Below are 19,417 nucleotides of genomic sequence, written 5' to 3'. Positions count from 1 at the left end.
TAGTGCGAGTCCGATTCGAGAAATGATGCAAGTAATCCTTACTGTGTAGTGTTTGTGGCATTTGTTGTTGGGTGGCGGGTTGGACGCCAGGCCGACGGGCACGCAGGACATGGCCAGCACCAGCAGCACCCAGGTGAAGCACAGCGGCGCATCCGCCATGACAGCCCGGGGGTTGGGGGTAGGGCTGCGGGCCTGGGGTCCCAAGCGGAGCACAGGGCACCACCGCCTGTCTCCTCCTGCACAGGGTGGCCATCCAGCATTCCCGGCCCAATCTACTCCCGGTGTCCTGTGCCCAGGTCTGCCTTGAGCACCGGGTGCCTCTCCAGGGCATGCTGCGCGCCACGGCTGCAGATCTCCTGTCCCCGTCTGGTTTGGGATGCCGAGTCCTGGCGCCTCTTTGATACTGTCACAGCGAGAGTGGAAATGAGCAGGATTCCCAAACTCATGTTTTTTGCCGCCCTCCCCCTTTTGCCACCCTAGGCGGCCGCCTAGTCTTGTCTAATGGTAGAAATGGCCCTGAGTCCAGACAGTGTTCCAAGAGTCCAATTGTTGCAGTGTGGGTGTTAATTCGGAGTCCACATCATGCATAGTCGCTTGCATAAAGGGAAACAGCATGTGTACTTCCGGCTATCCATAGCCCATGACCCTACCCCTGCATTTGCAGTCTGCATGCCAGCAACTCCATGGCGAGTACAAACAGAGGCGACAGCAGGTAGCCTTGGAGGGTGCCTCTGTGTCTCTGCTATTAGTCTGAGTATTCGCATCCCACTCTGACCACGCTTCGAAAAGCAGTATTTTCCATAATCAGTGTTGTGTAAGGAGAGAAACCTTAGCATAACATGCCAGGATCTCCTAGGTGTCTTGCAAACTCACATCATACTTTTGATAGTAAGCCTTAAATGAAAAAATGTATTTGTGCAAAGAGCATGTTTAAAAAGTGAACACAAAATAGGAAGCCAAAAGCTAAACTGAGAAAGGCCAAAACCTAACAAGTGACATCCGTAAAAAGTCTGCACTTCACTGACAGTTGCTATGGAACAATGATTTAAATGCCATAATTTATTGTACAACCAACAAACTTTATCACAGCCCCAGAAAATGGGGGCATTTGAGTATGTATATGCATCCTGCCCACACTAAAACTGATATAATGCCATACTGTGTAAAAGGTGTGGCGCAGCAGCCAGGGTGCCTGACTCCTTACCACGGGTTTCACGCTTCGATCCCCTGCTTCGGCGGCAGGTTAGCCCAGCACCATGTGACTCTGGGCAATAGCTGGCTTAATCTTCCCGACGGTCCTCAGCGCCTGGACACCTCTCCGGAGATAGCTGTGCCCTTTTTCAAATGCTGGTATTACATTTTTTTACATTACATACTTCTTACATAAGGACTTTTCTACCCTATCATCACTTCAAGGTTTAGTAAATTCCTTTATTTAAACCCACTGTAATAACATTCCATTTTTATTTTCATCAGTCATTTCAATAAATGACTTCACATTACAATTACTGTACAGCATACCTGCTTCTTTTCTGCAATGTGACCTTTTAACCATCTTTCCACCTCCTCAATTTTCTTCTTGTGTACAGCAAGTTCAGCCTGTCATCACAAAAAGTAATCGATTAATGATACAGTTTACTCAGATCCCGGTAATTCCAGATAACTTTCGTTGAATTGGTAGCACCTTGCCCTTATTAAACTAGGGCATTCAAAAGCATGTGAAAAGGTCCAGCAGCTTCACTACCGAATAAGGCATAACATCTGAAGTATTTTTTTTTATATAATTAAACAGAGAAGCACGGAAACCAACCAAATGCACATTCAATTTACATACAAGATCTTGAAATGAAATACGGCATTAAAAACATGAATTCCAACAGTGCATTTTAAATAATTATGCAAGATATAAAGACCAAGCATTACTCACCATCTGACTAAGTGGTTTATGGAAAAGTAGGGTGATTTCATTGAATTAAATCACATATTTAAGAAAACAAATGCTAACCACTTTATTCACTTTTTGGCCAAATGAGAGAGCTATCCTCATCACCATGTTCAGATTTAAGTTGCCCGAAACAATATGCTCACATCTGGGTTTCTCTGTACAACCCAATATATCGACTGTACTTATGGACAGAGTCTTATCACCTCTTAATACAAAATACATCAACATAATGCATGTCCAATACAAGTTAGAGATCAGTTTGCAATTCGTGTTTCAAATCTTTTATTCAACACAAAGGTATGTTTGAATGTAACAATAAATCTAGGGTAAAACAGCATAGCCACAAATCCGTCTCTGCAACTGCTCGTCCCATGATAACCTGGTTTCAGAGAAGACTAGTGGAGGATCAACAACCAATCAGCAAGAAGGAAGGGCAGGAGGTTTAAAAAGATAGGCAAGCCCAGATGGCAACACCTGCCACCACTGCTGCTACACTACTGCCGCTAAATATACATCAATAGTGCACTGTGCCTGCAAAAGAAGGATTTCAATTCTGGTACGTTCAACGATGTCGTGCTTGTGTGCAGCAGTTCGGTTCTTTAAACATCACAACTACCATAATCATTATGTAAACCTCCTTTTTGGGGTGTAGAAAAACACAGTCCAGGGTGGAGGTGAAGAAAGGCCAAAATATCGTTTTTAACTGTCTCCCAAATCAAGCGTGGAATAAACAACAAAAGAACACAGTTGTCACATATCCTAAATGCATCACTCCCACGCTCGTGAGAATACAGGATCAGAAAGGCAGGACAATTTAGCACTTTATAAAGAAAAATATCCTTATGAAATGGGTGAGTTCAGGTCAGGCAGCATCCCCTCTGCTGCATTCCCCGATGCCCCTCAAACCTTCAGATATCCTCATCTGACATCCTTTGGAGAACATGCATGCCCTGGGTGATCAACTCTTTTATGATGGACTGCCGATCCCGTTTTCTCACTAAAGATACATGGCTCTGTGCAGGAAAATGTGGATTTCTGCCCCCCATTACCTTGTAGGTCCCCCTTTCTTATAGCCACTTCGGCAACCATTTCCCATTGCTTGGATCTGCCCAGTTACACAATTTAATAACAAGAACAATGGTTCATTTGGAAGAGATCTGTGGTTCATGGACGGCTTGAGAAACCCACTCCTATGTATATATTTTATATACATCTATTGCTTGGAATCTAGACCAGTCTTACGATCAAGCCACAATATTCACATCTGTCTTTGTTTCAGAGGAGGCAACAGTCAAATATGATTTCTTAAGAAATATATATATATTGTAATTTAATATCTTAGTTTGTATCCACAATAATCCAAAGAACAGATTTGTAAAGAGGTGCTCTAAGGGAACATGTGGCACAGTGCAAGTGATTGGTTAGACTCAAGGTGGGCGACCGAGAAGTCAGTACATTTTTCAAACTTTTGAGCTCTTCGGGTTTTATAGTCGTTAACCATTTGAACTCTTCTGACTTTATAGTCATTGTTTCTTAACACTTTGTCTGTCACAAAAACTCTCTTAAACAAGTCTCCCGTCCCGCTTTCATTTTTGTCCAGACAGCTTCTGAATTTTTCTAGCAGCCTCAGCTTGGTGGACACTTTAGATATAATCCTCTTTGTACTACTCTGCAGTTACCTGAAGTAGCCATTTATAGTGTTTCTCCCTGTATTAAAGTCATCCCAGCTAAACTGGTTTCCTACTTTGCTTTTGGAGTCTTTAGCTGTTGGAGGCCTAAGCAAAAAAGTTCAATTTCTCTTTACTAGCTTGCTGTTTACCGTGTTTGCATTGCATTATATTTGGATATGGACTGGAACAAGGGAGAATGAAAGGCTTCAACAAGCAAATATCGTTAGTATTCCTCGGGACCTGAGTTGCACATTGACCCAGAGGTACTCCTCCAGTGTCGGATAAACAAGGAGACTAATCACCAGTATAGGCCACAGACTTACTCCACACTAGTTAGATGCTCTCCATCAGGCGTCAGCCAGAGACAAGAAGCCCTTCACCAGGCAGCTGCTGCCTCCCGGACCTACAATTGAAACTTCCCAGACCAATCAGTCAACCTGGGTGGTGCAACTGGACACTGAAAATTAAGCAGTGCCACAGCTCCACAGTAAAGTAGGCATAACGAAGTTTAGCAAGCTGCACTACTCTTAATCCTTGACCCCCAATTTGACTTTAGAAAAAAAGGATTTAAATGAATATGTGCATCTTCTTTAAAATGAGAATCTACAAAAGAGAAAACTTTGCCAAGCAAGAACTTGATACAGTTCCATTTTGGACCATATTTCAAAAGACAAAGATATGGCTGGGAACACACAAAACATGTTGTATGCCCACAAAGATGCTTACCCATAGATGGGTGCTTTGCGCAAAAACAAACTTGCATATGAAACTGTGCATTGCTGCAGAAATATGCATTGCTGTTACATCTAGGAAAAGATGGCAGGCATCCTTAAATAAAGCACAGATAACCCATCTTTGGTAAAAATTGAACTGAAATTAAATAAATGATTTACAAAAAACATGGCACAGTAGATGGGGCTTGCAAGCTGTGAAGGGGAACACTTTAAAAGGTTCTTTCTACATGAACACATGCCATGTTTTCTGTTTCGGAAAGTGAATTGGTTCTTTGGAATCAAGCAAGAAAACTAAAGAACAAGCGGACAGCTATGAAATTGTTCACTACATTACAAACCATGTCCAATTACTTTCATTCAAGACCTGTCTGATTTAAGGAGTAGAGTGACTCACACCAAATGTGGTAACAAAATATAGAGTAAAGCACAGCTTTGCTGTATTAAGCAGCAACAATTCAGATTTAACCTTACGAACCTGTGATTCGGGCTTGTATTTATCAATCCATGGATCATTGCAAGACTCGCCTGCCGGTTGTTTAGACTGATCACAAATTCGTTCGATAGAGAAGGGCTTTGCTCTCTTTCTGTGCAATGACTTGCTCTGGAAGCTGGTGTGTAGAGAGGGTTTGTCTTTACTCGTATGGTGTCTCTTTATCCCTTCAGATAAATTGGATCCTGGAGGAGCCGATGTGAGGACTGAGTTTCCAAATAAATCTTCGAATGATGGTTCTACCCAGTCTGTGATCTGTATTAGACACAAAAAGAGAGGAGTATAGCTTACAAACATAGGAATGATAAGATAAAAAGGTATTAGCAAATGCATATCTAAGATAAGTCGTAAGCATGACAAACTTAAAGACTTAATTTGATCAAAAACAATAAATGCGGACCTTTTTGTAGCCACAAGATTCTTATCCGCTGCAATTCAGAACCACTAGGTGAAAAATAAAAGCCGGTATTCCTAATCTGCCTTCAGTGTATATTCAATATTGTGAATTGTATACAAGGAACGTAACTGCTATGTGCTTCTGTATATTTAAAGAACCAAACTAAATGCAATAGTAAAGAATGCGATAAAGAAACTCCTCTTGATGACACAAGAACCTGAACTGAAGAAGCAGTATAAAAAATGCTATTCTTGTGGGTTTGAAGTATGTTCTATGAATCACTTGTACATTACTATGTTTGAATTGTTTTAAGAAGGAAAAGATAATAAACATATATCAGAAAAGACACATGAATCCAGATTACTGACCTTAGTAGACACTAACTTTCTGCTGTAAGAAGTTTTTGACATCATCAGCTTGAGGAATTCCCATCCACACCATGCCACATGAACACATAAAAGGAATGGAGCTAAAAAACAATCAAATAAAAACAAAATATTAAAATACACTTACTTTACCCACATAAAAACAGAATAAGAAACAGAAATTACCAAGGTAACCCTCCACAGTAAAAATACATGCATTCCACAGAAGGCATTTGCAAACTATTCTGTTTTCACACCAAAAGGAAGGATTCCATAAATAGGCAGTCTAAGTGCATTATTCCTTCTCAGAATACCACCATTACACTTTATTGGTACCATGGATGAAGTCAATGCTGTCTTAATGGCTAAGAGAAACAAACCCAAAAGGAATGGTATTTCAGGAACCAATAGCCTTTACCTATCTTTGGTGGGGGAGGGGGGCTACAGAGAGCCGGGCCGGAAGACGGCCGCACTTAAGAGGGGCTCTATTAGCTGCGGCCTAAATCTGGCATTTATATGAGCCAGTATCACTCATCTTTTTCTTCTTGACTGTGTGGTTGGGGTCCTTTGGGTGAAGAAGCTGGGGGCCTGGGTCTGCATTTGATCTTGGAGACACGTGAATGGATACCTGTGAGCTCTGGCCTGCTTGGCCAGCCGCACGCTCTCCCACCTGGTGAAGCCCAGGCGCCACTCGCCGGCTCAGCGCAACTGCAGGAGATGGGACCCACTGAGGAAAGAGGTCGGGGCCCTCGCTTGGCAGCTGTGCTGGGGGCTGAGGAGACGGGGCTTGACGGCACAGAGGCTGCTGGCTCTGCGTGGCTGTGGAGGATCACCAGGCCACGCGGAGGCCGCTGAGAGGAGACCTTGTACCGAACTGGCGCGGCCACGATGAGAAATAACAGCGCAGAGAGCGGAGGATGGTAGAATAACAGACAGGTGGGAAAGTGAGTGCGGAGTGAAAGACAGGTCTTTGCCGCAGCGGACCTGAGGCCTGGGAGACCGCCAAGTGAATGGTGTTGTGTCCTGCTGGACATGTTCTATGTCTCAGCAGACACAGAGTTTGTTAATCACTCCTTTGGGGGAGTGGGCACACATGCACCTCACACCCATTCATCACAGGCGTCACGAGTGACGTGAGCCTGTTAATAAAAGGACCTGGGTGCACATGCTCGTAGCCAGTTACAGTACTCTACCACCCCGTTATTGTGTCCATCAATATAGTCATGTGGGCCTAGTGGCCGACACAACAAATAGGAGGACTGCTGCCTTTGTGAGTGAGGTTGCAGGAGCGGCGATTGAGACTGCCTGGCCCCTAAGAATATTGAACAGGGAGGAGCAGTAGGGGAGTGAGGGGGAGACCAATGCTATCTGGCCCCTTTGGAACATTGAGACGAACACCGGACGTGGCAGAGGGTGTAAGGGGCCCCGGATCTGCTTGTGCTCCCCCCTGCCTCCGTAGGGAGTGGCGGGATCTGGGACAAACAGACAGACAGCAGTGCCGCCGGACGAGCCTACTCATGTGAGACACCGGGCGCTGCTGGCCTGCTCTCCTTGTGACAATGGGCAAAAGCAAGACCAGAAGCAAGCAAAGCTCCCTTCTGAGAGAAAATGAACCACTCACACAGCGGAAGAGGCGGAGGGAAGTGTTGAGCTCTCTGCACCAATGCCTGATGTACAGCCTGAACAAAACATCTGGCCACTTCTCACTGCAATAGAGCAGAGCCTTCATAAGATGAATGCCAGGACTGACTCTCTCACAAGTAGGCTAGAACACATGAAGGGGAGCATGGACAAGCATGACTGCATGGACCTGGTGGAAAACCAAGTCTCTGACACTGAAGACATGGCTACGACTCAAAACGAGCAGCTTCGCAAAATGGAGAAAGTTCTAGCTGTGGTTAAGGCGAAAAATTACATTTAGAGGTATAGTCCAGACGCAACATTCTGCGGGTTCTTGGTCTCCCCGAGTCCACTGCTATGGAGAAAGGGGAACATATCTCGAAACCATGTTCCGTTTGCTATTCGTGGATTCTCTCAGTTTGCTTTTTTCCATGGAGCGAGCACATCAGTCGCTGGGCCCGAGAGCACCTCCTCCCACTTTCATGACAGGCCGTACGGGGGAGTGGAGGTCGCTCGGCCACCTGACTACCTGAGGGATATTTCCCAGTAATTACCCCAATTATTACATGATGTGTTAAATTTGTTTTGTTACCTTCAGTGGGTTGCTGTTCTTGTTGTATGAGGTGGTCATGCCTTCAACAGGTTTGGGCTGTTGGTGTGGGAGGCGGTGGGAATGAATTTTCCTTTACATGTCGCACACTGCAGGTACATCAAACAACATGGTCTGGCAGGCACCGTTAAGACGGGGTCTTTGGCACCCCTTGGAACGCTAGATGACCTCATGTACAGAGCCCAGAAATCATGAATACCCAGAGAACTCACATACATGTGGTGAAATACCTTTCCTGAAATATTAGAGGTATGTACGATGTTCCTAAGCCTCAATGGGTCCTAACTTATTTATATTGCTTCCTTGCAGAGGTGGCTCTTTACAGGTGACTCATCTGACAGGTCACACCCTCCATAGGCTGTGAGGTGGGTGGATGGCTGAAACGCATGCAGCCCCCTACTCAGGGTATGCACAGGGAGTGGCAATAGTTATCTGTAGGGGGACCCAATGATGCACTAACAAAGTGACATGCGACAGAGAGGGTATATAGGTCATACTATGTAGGACGTTGCAAGGTAAATATATGAAAATTGTTTCTGTGTAGGACCCTAATATGGATAACCCTGATTTCTTTAAGGACCAGTGGAGCCAGGTGTTGAGCCAAGGCCCTGGAGTCATAGTGTGGGGAGGTGACTTTAATGTGATACTGCACACAACAATGGATAGATGTAGCACCACTATGCGGCCGAACCCACATGCGCCGCCGCCAAATACACAATATTACTATACACAGCGATTTAGTCGACATGTGGAGACTCCACAATAGAGACCCTCTTGAGAGCACATGCACCACATACACATAGAATACACGGTCCCGAATAGATTATTGGTTGATCACTCAGAATCTCAGCCGCTGCCTGGTGCCTGTGGAGCACCTGACAAGGACGCTTTCTGACCATTCCCCAGTGCTCATGAAACTGTCAATGGAGGGTGAGCAGTCAAGGGCATTTGTGTGACGGCACCAGTCTGGGGCGCTCTGCGACCCAATATTTAGGAACGATATATGTACCGCTATTGTGGACTACTTGACTCAACTCCCAGACGGTGTCTTCTGAGGTTACTCTTTGAGAGGCTTTCAAGATGGTGATATGGGGGTTATGCATATCTAAACAGATGGGTGTATTGAGATCACTGCATGCCCAACTGACACACCTGGAGTCGGACATCTGCAACCTGGAGCCGAGTCATCTGCTACTAAAGACAGTGACGCTAGCAGACATCAAGTAAAAGCTCAATACAATGAGCTGGTTGACAAGAAACTTTACCAATTGAGTAAGAAATCTTGGACTAGAGTATATGGAAAGGGGGACACAACAAGCAAGTCCATGGCCAGGTTACTCTGGAAGCTTCGAAATACTGCATACATACCTCAGATTGCAGACGAACTAGGAGAGACACAAAATATTGCTGATGAGATTGCCCAGACCTTTTTAGGTTTTACCATGGACCACATAATGTCCTATACTGATTCCATATAGCTCCTCTGGCTGGATAACTAGCACAGGCAATATCTTTATGTTCATTTTACAGTCGAGGATACCTGGCAGGTGACAAAGCTCCAGGACTGGATGGCCTTCCGCTGTCCTTCTATAAGAAATATACCCAGTTCTGGCCCTACACGTGCTTGCTGTATAAAGAGGATTTAAAGCTTGGTAGACCACCCCCCCCCCCACCCTCCCTTCGAGAGGCACTTATTGCCACCATATTAAAACCAGATAAACGCCTCTGAGAGATGTGGTTCCTATAGACTGCTGCCTATGATAAATGTGGACAATAAGATACTGACCCGGTTGAATGCAGATAGGCTGGCACTTTTGATGCCGACTGCAATTTGACCTGACCAGTCAGAATGTATCCCGGGACGGACCACAGCCACAATCTCAGAATGACATTTGCACTCCTACACACTTTAAACCTGGAGCCACATGCCGGTGCAAACTGTTTGGATGCCACCAATGCGTTCAACTCACTAGAATGGGAGTACCTAATTCATCTGCTGGAAAGGATTAGGTTTAGCCAACACTTCCTCTGCAGATCCTACTGCAGGCTTCTGGGTGAATGGCGAGGTCACCTCCTTAATTTCAATCTCGAGAGGCAACATGCAAAGGTGTCCGCTGCCCCCGTTGTTATTCACGATAGTGACGGAACCCTTGGCGCCCTGATTGCGATAACACTACTCACAATGCGGACTCAATTACACCTCTAGACATCGGTTTGTCTCTATGTACATGGATGGCATAACGTTATATATACGTGATCCCGTGTTCAGCCTCTCACTCATACTCTGGGAATTCATCCACTACGAAGGTCTGTCTGGTATCACGATAAACTGACCAAAATCTGTTATATCCCCCCTGCGCAGGGCACATTCAGGGTCAGTACTGAGTACCCACTGTGTTGGGCAGATTAAGCCATTAAATATTTGGGCTTATGGATCTTAGATGAGACATGGCGAGAAAACTAAGGGAAAATGCTGACTTGGCTGGAAGAAAGAGTGCTATTTTGGAACAAATTGCTGCTGTCTATGGCAAGCGCGATTGCCGCAATGGTAATTTTTCCACATTTTTTCTATCTCTTCATAAACATAACCATCTGCCCACCAAATACTTTTTTAAATGCCTCAGGACGGCCCTTGGTAACCTGTCATGAGAGGGTGACAGCCCAGAGCCACCTGGGATTTGCTTACGCTCCATTCTGAGCAGGGGGGGGTGGGGGGAGGAGGGGGGGGGGGGAAGTCTCTGTGCATCAGGCATGGAGCTGTACTATTACCGTGCTCAGGGACAGTTTGCATACTATTGGCATCACCCCATACCGTTCCAGCGGCATGTGGCTGTCGAGTTGGATAATGTAGTGTCCTGCCCACTGACTGCAATTTGTCTCCCCATGAAGTAGCCCCGGGGTGGGGTGGACGCTGTCAACTGAACAGTCTGGGCATGACAGCGATTTGTCCCTACCAGTTCTTTGTGCTAGCTTAATCCCCACCATGCAAAACCCAGCTCTACCACAAACACTAGATCGAGGGGTATGCGCAAGCCTAAATCGGCTACAATTGATGACACTGGGGAGTCTGTTCCCTGAAGGCACATTTGTCACTACTCATGACATACAACCAGAGTCAAATAGCAAAACACTGGATGTTATTCTTGATCCATAGACTCCGTGCCACTGGCCATGAGAGATTCTTGAAGTTTTTTGACCCTCCACTGGAGCTGTAGGTGTGGCTTCCCAAAGCCATCTTAACACCTGGTTATATGTTACAACGCAAAACAAGTCACAATTCTGCACAGGATGCTGTATAGTGTGGGGTGCTGGATGCGGATTTTCTACACCTGGCATGGAGATGCTCTGGGATGGTGGCCTTTTGGGGGTCTGTGCTCGACACGATTATGGAACACCAGTTCAACAGAAAACTGTTGGTGGTCCTTTTGGGACTTCAAAGATGTCCTGAAGGGAGTCAGACACTTAACAGCCATACTCCTCATCCTTGCTAAGAGGCATCTCGCTATGCATTGGGGCGAAGACCTGTACCCCATCCTTGATGTTGGCTGCTCGATGCCATAATTCTGCCGTGGACAGTTGGGCGCGTATTGGCCCTTATGCCCCCTACCTCAAGGTCCAAAGAGATATGGGGCCTGCTTGTTACATATTTAGCCCACCGGGAAACCACAGGCCATCCAGACTCTCAGGCTGCTGCTGTCGAGGACCCGGAGCTGTAGAGATCCGGAGCATGGGTGTTTTTAGATTGCCATAACATACCTGTTAGAAATGGGATCTCTGGTTTGCTAAGGCTTGCGCCAAAGCCAGGCAGAGACCACCACTCTAGTCAGGGCAAGGGAGTTACACGCCAAAGATAAACCCTGCTCACCCCCTTGTTAGCTTGGCACGAGCAGTCAGGCTTATCCCGGAGGCCATGTGTAAAGCGTTGGCACACGCACACAGCAACAACATACCAGGCACACCACAAAAGGAACTCCACACAAGGTTATATAAAAATAGCCTTTGTATTCTCATAACACATTAGAATAGTAATCACATAATATACATTGTGCCACCTGGCACTAGGTAATATCTACAAGGGTTTATGTACACCTGACGGGGCCAACTGGACCACTGTCAGAACCATCACAAAGTGAGCTTAGTAAATGTAGGACATATCATAAATGTAGAACAAAGCCAGTAACTACTGGCAAACACTGTACTTCGTATTATACTGCAAAATAAACCACATTATGCACAGTATCACATTTAGGCGTGAAATACATTCTGCGCCAACCTCACCAGCATAAACACATTATGCAATCATCTCACAAGTCTAAACGTATTCCTAACCTCCTAAGCATAACTCACATTAGGGGTAAACTCACATTAGGAAATAACCTCACCAGCATAATCACATTACGCACATAATCTCATCCCCAAACGCATTTAGAGGCATGAATCACAGTAGAGAATCACATTTCCTAACATCACATAAATCACATTAGGGCCTGGCGCCCTACAAGCCTAACAGTCCCCCTAGCCAACTGGCCTTCTCAAAGGGGCTCAAATGCCCTGCGTCCAGAATGTCAGGGCTGCTGCCAATGCAGCAGAATCCAAAGTGCGCCACCGCGCTGGGGCAAAGGAGTGCACCTCACTCCTCTGCCTCCAAAGAACTGTGGCCTAAACGTAGCAGCTGGCACGAAGTGCTGCGCAGCTGTGAAGAATTGTGAAGGCCCTGGCACCACTGTGCCTCCTGTCCTCCCTCAGGGACTCTCTACGAGGACACTGCGCAAAACGTTGCAGCCACCTGCGCTCTCGCATGGCGGCTGTGATTAGCAGAAACACTCGGGCACCACTGTGCCTCTGGGCCCTCCACTGGGGCCCTACGAATAAATGTGCCCCCGTTGCAGCTACCTGCCACGGCGACGCAGCTGTGACACTCTTCATTGAGGAGGCCCGCACCTCTGTGCCCTCAGGACCCCCACGTGGCACTGAAAACATGCCCCCATCGTTGGAGCCACACGGGCTTTGAAAACAAAAGATGCCCCACCGTTGGAGCGGCCCGCAACAGCGGGTCCGCTTATGGGAAGTAGGTACAGACACCTCTGTGCCTCTATCTCCACATATTAAGAATCTGACTGCTCATTACTAGATGATTCTGTATCCCCATCCCAATGCACTTGACCTTCCCAAAATGTATGTTTCATTTTACACACTTGTGCAAAGTTGCCAATTTTAGCACAGTTGCTACATTTTTATTTCATGGCAGGGCAACTCTTACTAGATGCTAAATGATTGGTGTCATCACATCACAGCGATAACAACGTAATTGATTCTTGTTCTTACCCTTATTATACTTATCAGATTTAAACTTAGCAACCACTTCTCTTCTAATGTACCACATCCTGTCTTAACAGCCTTCGCACACCACCTGGACATTTCAGTCTTCGTCCCAATGGCCGTGATATCTTTTAGCTCAGCATCACCATTAACCTGCAATCGTTCCTGAATTGGCAGAATTACGCATATGCATGACCACCTGATTATTATTATTAATTTAATTTGATAAGGCGCACATCTACCCGAGGGTTTCCCAGCGCCATCTCACACGAGTAGATTGAGAAGAGACTATTGATTGAATAACCACGTTTTTAGGCCTTTGCGAAATTTCTTATAGCTGGTTTCATTCCAAAGTGATGTAGGGAGTGAATTCCACAGAGAAGGGCCCAGGCACGAGAAAGACCGGCCCATTCCCACAGAGACAGAGACAGATAGTATAGAGACCGTTTTAACCAAATTCAACAATTCCCTCAAAGAAGCAATTGACAAAATAGCACCTCTAAAATTACACAAACAATACCCTGCCACCAAACAGGAAACATGGTATACCGAGGAGCTTAGAACAGAAAAACAAAAATGTAGGAGGTTGGAAAAGTGGAGAAAAACACGAACCGAAGAAAACAAGAAAGCACATCATGAGGACCAGACTAAATATTACAAAAACATCAAACTTGCTTGGAGGAATAGCCTCTCTCAACAACTCGCAGAAGCGGGAAATCGATCCAAGGAATTATTTAAAATTCTTCAGGAGTTTGTAAAACCTACCGCGTGCAAAAGCCCTGAGGACTTTACCCAACAATTATGCGATGAAATCTCCTTGTTCTTTGAAAATAAAATAAATTTGATTTACGACAAAATTTTATTGGTCTCCAATCAAAATAGTAATAACTCTCTCTCCCCTTCCATCCTGCCCACACGGAGTAAACCACACTTACGATATTCCCAGCAGTCAATGACTCAGATCTCACCTCCCTTATGAGCCATATAAAATCTGGATCCCCAAATGATATTTTATCAGCTGAAATAACTGCCTCCCTGCAAAATCTGCTTAGGCCCCACATTCAAACACTGATCAACCATTCTCTTAGGGAAGGATCTGTGCCCACAGAATGGAAGAAAGCAGTGGTGAACCCAATCCGAAAGAACGCAGCAATTCCATGGACTGACCTTTCCAACCTCCGACCCATCTCCCTCCTACCCCTTCTCAGCAGGATGACCAAGAGACACGTAAACACTCACTTGTCCAAATACATCGAGGCAGCGGAGGGCCTAGACTTCTCTCAATCTGGATTTAGGCCCAATCACAGCACAGAATCTGCCCTCCTCTCAGTGACTGATAACATCAAGATGTCACTTTTATGTTCAAACATCTCTGGGTCAGTGTGCCAATCGATGTACTACATATTAATTCATGATTGACATAAAACCAAAAAGTGTCCTTTATAAGCTTTTTTGAGGATGGGGTCAAATTCTGGGGAGTCTCCCAAAAGTGGGAAAGCCCTAACCTCACGTACCACGTAAAAATGTGTTTTAATCAGGGTATTTTCATATGCCCATTGATCTGAATTATTTCAATCAGCCCATTCTTATAGTCATCCAACTCCAGAGTTGTCCACAATCTAACCCAGTACAATAATGGTCTTAATATAGCTTGGTAATTAGTCCTTTTAAGATTAATATCAAGGAACATTGGTAATAAGGGGGTTCTAGTCGGGATTTTGAGCAGCCTACGAACAAAGTGATTTTCTACTTTATCAAAATTATCTTTACAGCAACATCCCCAAAGCTCAGCACCATAAAGTGCTGCTGATTGAGCATTAAATACCTCAAGTGCCGGCGTAATAGCTTTAGAATAACTTGCGCCATGCACTTTTAAAATAGGTAATGAATTTTGTTTAAGAGATAAGTTGCTTTTTTCCTACTGCCCTTTCCATGTAAGGTTATTATCCAGCAATAATCCTAAATAACTAAAGCTCCCCACATGTTCCAATTTTGATTTTTCTAAAACCAAATTTTTCCTAAATGATTTTTGGGGATTTATGGACATATATTTCGTTTTGGATGGATTAATCTCTAACCCCTTCCTCACACAATAACTTTGGAAGGAGTCCACCAGTTTTTGTTACCCCTTCGGGGTCTGTGAAATTAAGATTGTATCATCTGCAAAAAGTAAGGACGTAATCGCCTCACCACCTAACTTCGGGGAATCATGGTCACAGTTACTTAAGTGGCTAGGGATATCGTTAACATATAATGAAAAGAGTGTAGGTGCTAACACACATCCTTGTCGTACACCACGGTCCACAGATATGGGCCTTGAAATTTCTCCACTGTTACCCCACCTAATTTTAGCGTAGTTCCCAGTGTGTAGTTTAATAAGTTCTTTAAGAAGCTCGCCTGGGACCGCCATATCCCTAAGAGTAGTCCACAGCAAATTACGGGGAACAAGGTCGAAGGCGGCTCTCAAATCAACAAACGCTATGTACAGGCTGCCTTTCCTTAAATTATTATACTTCCAACAAATGCACAAAAACCTAAATACCTGGTCAACTGTACTAATTTTTGACCTAAATCCTGCTTGGTATTTGGTTAAAATCTTCATCTCGTCAATCCAATTTAAAAGCCTATTTAAAATGTGTCTGGCAAAATTTTTTTGTAAAATATCAATTAACCTTATTGGGCGGTAATTGCTCGGGTCATAACGATCACCTTTTTTAAAAATAGTTACAATTTCCGCCCCTTTCCATGATTCGGGGATTGGTGTTCCTGCGACAATTGAATTACACAGGAAATTTATATAAGGGCCCCATACTTCCCCGTCATGCTTTAATAAATCACCGGGGATTTTGTCAGGACCAGGAGCTTTACCCATTTTTACAGCCTGAAGTGCCTGAGTAGTTTCTTCTAGGCTAAATCTCAAGGGATCAATATTCAAATCGACATTAATTGCTTGGAGCCCTAGGGTCAATCCCTCAGAGTCATCGGAATAAAGCTTTGAAAAGTGGTCACACCAGGTTTTCTCATCCAAGTATACATCCTTTGGTGATCTACCTCTTCGATTTCCTTTAGATATTAAATTCCAAAATGCACTCTGATCTCTCAACTTTGCCGCACTTAAGAGATCATCCCATAGGGTTCCATCCCAGTTCTTTTTCGCTTGTACCAAAGCTTTCTTATAAGCCAGTCTACCATTTTTTATATCCAGTTGGTTCTTAGATTTAACTGCCCGAATCAAACTGGATTTGGCTAAACGACAATCATTATTATACCATGGATTTGTCAGTTCGTAATCAGTCCCTTTTGGATTTTCACCTTTTTTATACAATTTACTCATAAGGGGAGTTAACGCATCTACCAGTTTAATATGTAGATCAAGGACGCCCTCTGAGCCCAATAAGGGCTTCTGAGAATTACCTGCTGTCTCTGAGAATGTATTATAAATATTTGACAATAGCTCCTCGTTCCCCAAAATATTAGGTCATCTTAGGGCACGCCTATTATTCGTTACCATTGGCTCCCCATCAATACTAGATAATATAGCTTCACCAACTAGTCTAGAAGTAAATAACTGTAAAACTAACCATAGTTGGAGTGGGAGATGGTCACTCTCTGACCTAAAATCTATCTTAAAGTCAGTAATTAGATGCCAAAGAGTCATTGAGACCAATACAAAATCAATATGTGACCTAGAATTTCCCTTCGAGAAAGTTGGAGCCGGTGGTCTATCAGAGCGAAAACGACCATTGCATGCCCTTAAGTCATGAGACACGGTCAGCTGTAGAATCTGTGTAGCTGCTATTGTGGATTTAACCGACCCCGTGGGCTCTAGGATCAAGATATCATTAGCAGCATCTTGCTCTTCAAATAGGGTTTCCAGCCCCAAAACTGGCTCGTACTTACAATTGAAATCCCCACCAACTATTACTTGTGCACTGGGGCCTAATGTATCTAAAAAGGAATCCAGGAGTTCAACCACCTTTGATTCCTTATTTGATGGATATGGTCTGTTGTATATATTTATCAAATATATAACTTCTTTTCCTTTCGTCACTATTTTTAACCCTAGTAAATCCAAAGAGGGGATAGATAATTGGGTAACAACTATTTCCAAGGTGACTTTAACCCATATGACCAACCCCCCTGATGCTCTTCCTCTTACTGATGGGGTTGCGTCAACACTATAGGCTTTATACCCTAGTCTATGGGGGGTTTCAACAGACCAAGTCTCCTGTAATAAAATAATATCATAATCCTCAATATATGAGCACCACACCACATCCCTTAAGTTTCTAGCTAACCCTGCTATGTTCCATGATACCAATCTTAAGCTTGGGTTATCTTCTACACTTACTGGGGGTATACCTAATATTGTATCTCTCTCAAGGCTAATAATGATATTTGTATCTTCAACTTGGGTGTCATCCATAATGTTCCCTATTAGGGTTAAATCTGGAATTATGTCATAAGCACTAATGGCCTCACCCTCCCTAGTCACCTCACCCATCTTAACTACTTCTCCCAAGTTAGTTTTGAGAAGATCATTACTGTGCAACTGCTCATTTGACATCACAGCTTTTAGAGTAGATTCCAATTGATGTATGGGAACAAAATTTACACTGCGTGGAGTTTGCCCCCATACCTGAGTTACAGAAATTGTTCCTGTAGTGGGTATCCCATCCTGTAAAGGTCAATCATTGTGGTCCAATGTGCTTAGTGCCAAAAATCTATTGGCGGTGGGGATTTGAAAAACTGGCCTACTATTAGTATTTTGAGGTCCGTTTTTAACAATACCGAATTTAGGTATTCTATCAGGAGGACTATAAAAAAAAAACAACGAGTGCACAGTCACATCTTTCTCCCCCGGGGCCAGGGAAGCTGCTCTAAGCAAAACGGTCTTAGCATGTTGGGGATATCTAAAGTTAATGATCACACAATCCCCCATGCCCCTTTTCTTCGAGTTACCAATCCAAGGAACCCGCCTAGTAGACAATATTTGATGAAACAGGTGTGTAGGAAAGTCACAGGTTTTATTCAACCACGCAAATGTTTTCCGCTTAAGTGAGTCGTGAGGCTCATCCCGAGGATTAGGTACAATAGAATTTAAGGGAGGAACATTTGAAAGGACTACTACATAAGGATCGCAGTCTGGTGGAAGATTCACGGAGCATGTTAAACCCACTGAAATATTGGGCGTCGCAACACTGGATGATACTTTCTTTTCCCCCACAATAGTAGTGTTTGCCTTCTGGGGTAGCCCCCCTATTGTTGGGATAGATTCTAAGGGTTTTACTCCCCCCGATACACACAAATGTGCAGAATTGTTAGATTCTAAAGTCTCTGTATGTTTTATGCTCTGCACTTTATTAAGATCAGTTAAAAGACCACCTAACCTAGAGACTTCAGTAGTTAAAAAATCTATTTTTTCCACTAATGGCTTCACTATGGCATTTAGTTTTGTCTCAAGCATCTCTGCAATATGGCCCAGGAAAACAGAGTTCAAGTCTACAGCATTAGACTGAGTCTCTTTAGTAGTCTTAGTGCTTCTCTGATCTAGTGCCAATATTGGCTTGGAACGCACATTCTTATCCTTAATCTGTGTTTTTCTACATTTCCTTACTGCACGTTTAACAGGAGAGTGTGGTTTAATAAACTCTCCACGATCGGATGAGAGATCCTGATCTGAAGCATTTGGAGCCGGAACTGGACTTGCTAAAGTCTCCATAAGTGGGGAATCAATAATAGAAAAATCAGCCATAGCAGTACTACTGTTATCGTCTATAGGTGGGAGCAATAATTCTGGGGGTAATTCTGGGGGTATATCTTTACCCAATGATTTCCTTCTATCGTTGTTGATTTTGCTCACCATTTTAACTAAATAATTATCCATAGTAGACTTGCTTTTTGCCATAGTCTACAAAGGAAATATAGAGTCTAAATAGCTAACCCTCACGGAGTAAACTAAGACACCTCAAGGGTTAATTTACAATAAATACTATCCTATCACTAAGTAGAGAACCTTCACAAATCACTTCACCCTTCTTTAATATTAACAAACAATACTCACAATAATCTAAAACAATAATACACGAAGTACATGCTAAACTAATAGAAGTCTTGTATAGGTTTTCTGATTACATCACCAGTCCTCATAGATTGTCACACTCCTGGGCGGCTAGAACTTAGTAGGCTGGCCCGACCCGACCTCCCCCGGCCCCCTAACGGCCACACAACGGCCCGCCCTTTGCCCGGGCTTAGCCCGGCGCCGCC

The 19,417-nt window shown here is 44.2% G+C and overlaps 1 protein-coding gene across 2 annotated transcripts in view; it reads right to left on the bottom strand.

The window, feature by feature from the left end:
• Positions 1-19,417, bottom strand: part of RAD17 (RAD17 checkpoint clamp loader component) — a 472,816-nt gene that overhangs the window by 391,394 nt on the left and 62,005 nt on the right. For both annotated transcript variants that reach the window (XM_085632384.1, XM_085632385.1), the window contains exons 2-4: positions 5,605-5,705; positions 4,825-5,094; positions 1,522-1,599 (exon numbers count right to left, since the gene is read on the bottom strand). In XM_085632384.1, the coding sequence (XP_085488510.1) occupies positions 1,522-1,599; positions 4,825-5,094; positions 5,605-5,649 (393 nt within the window). In that variant the 5' untranslated portion in view covers positions 5,650-5,705. The remainder of the gene's footprint in view (positions 1-1,521; positions 1,600-4,824; positions 5,095-5,604; positions 5,706-19,417) is intronic.

This window comes from Triturus cristatus, chromosome 2_1 (genome assembly GCF_964204655.1).
Source record: "Triturus cristatus chromosome 2_1, aTriCri1.1, whole genome shotgun sequence".
NCBI classification, from domain to species: Eukaryota; Metazoa; Chordata; class Amphibia; order Caudata; family Salamandridae; genus Triturus; species Triturus cristatus.
This window is presented reverse-complemented; position numbering and strand designations above follow the sequence as displayed.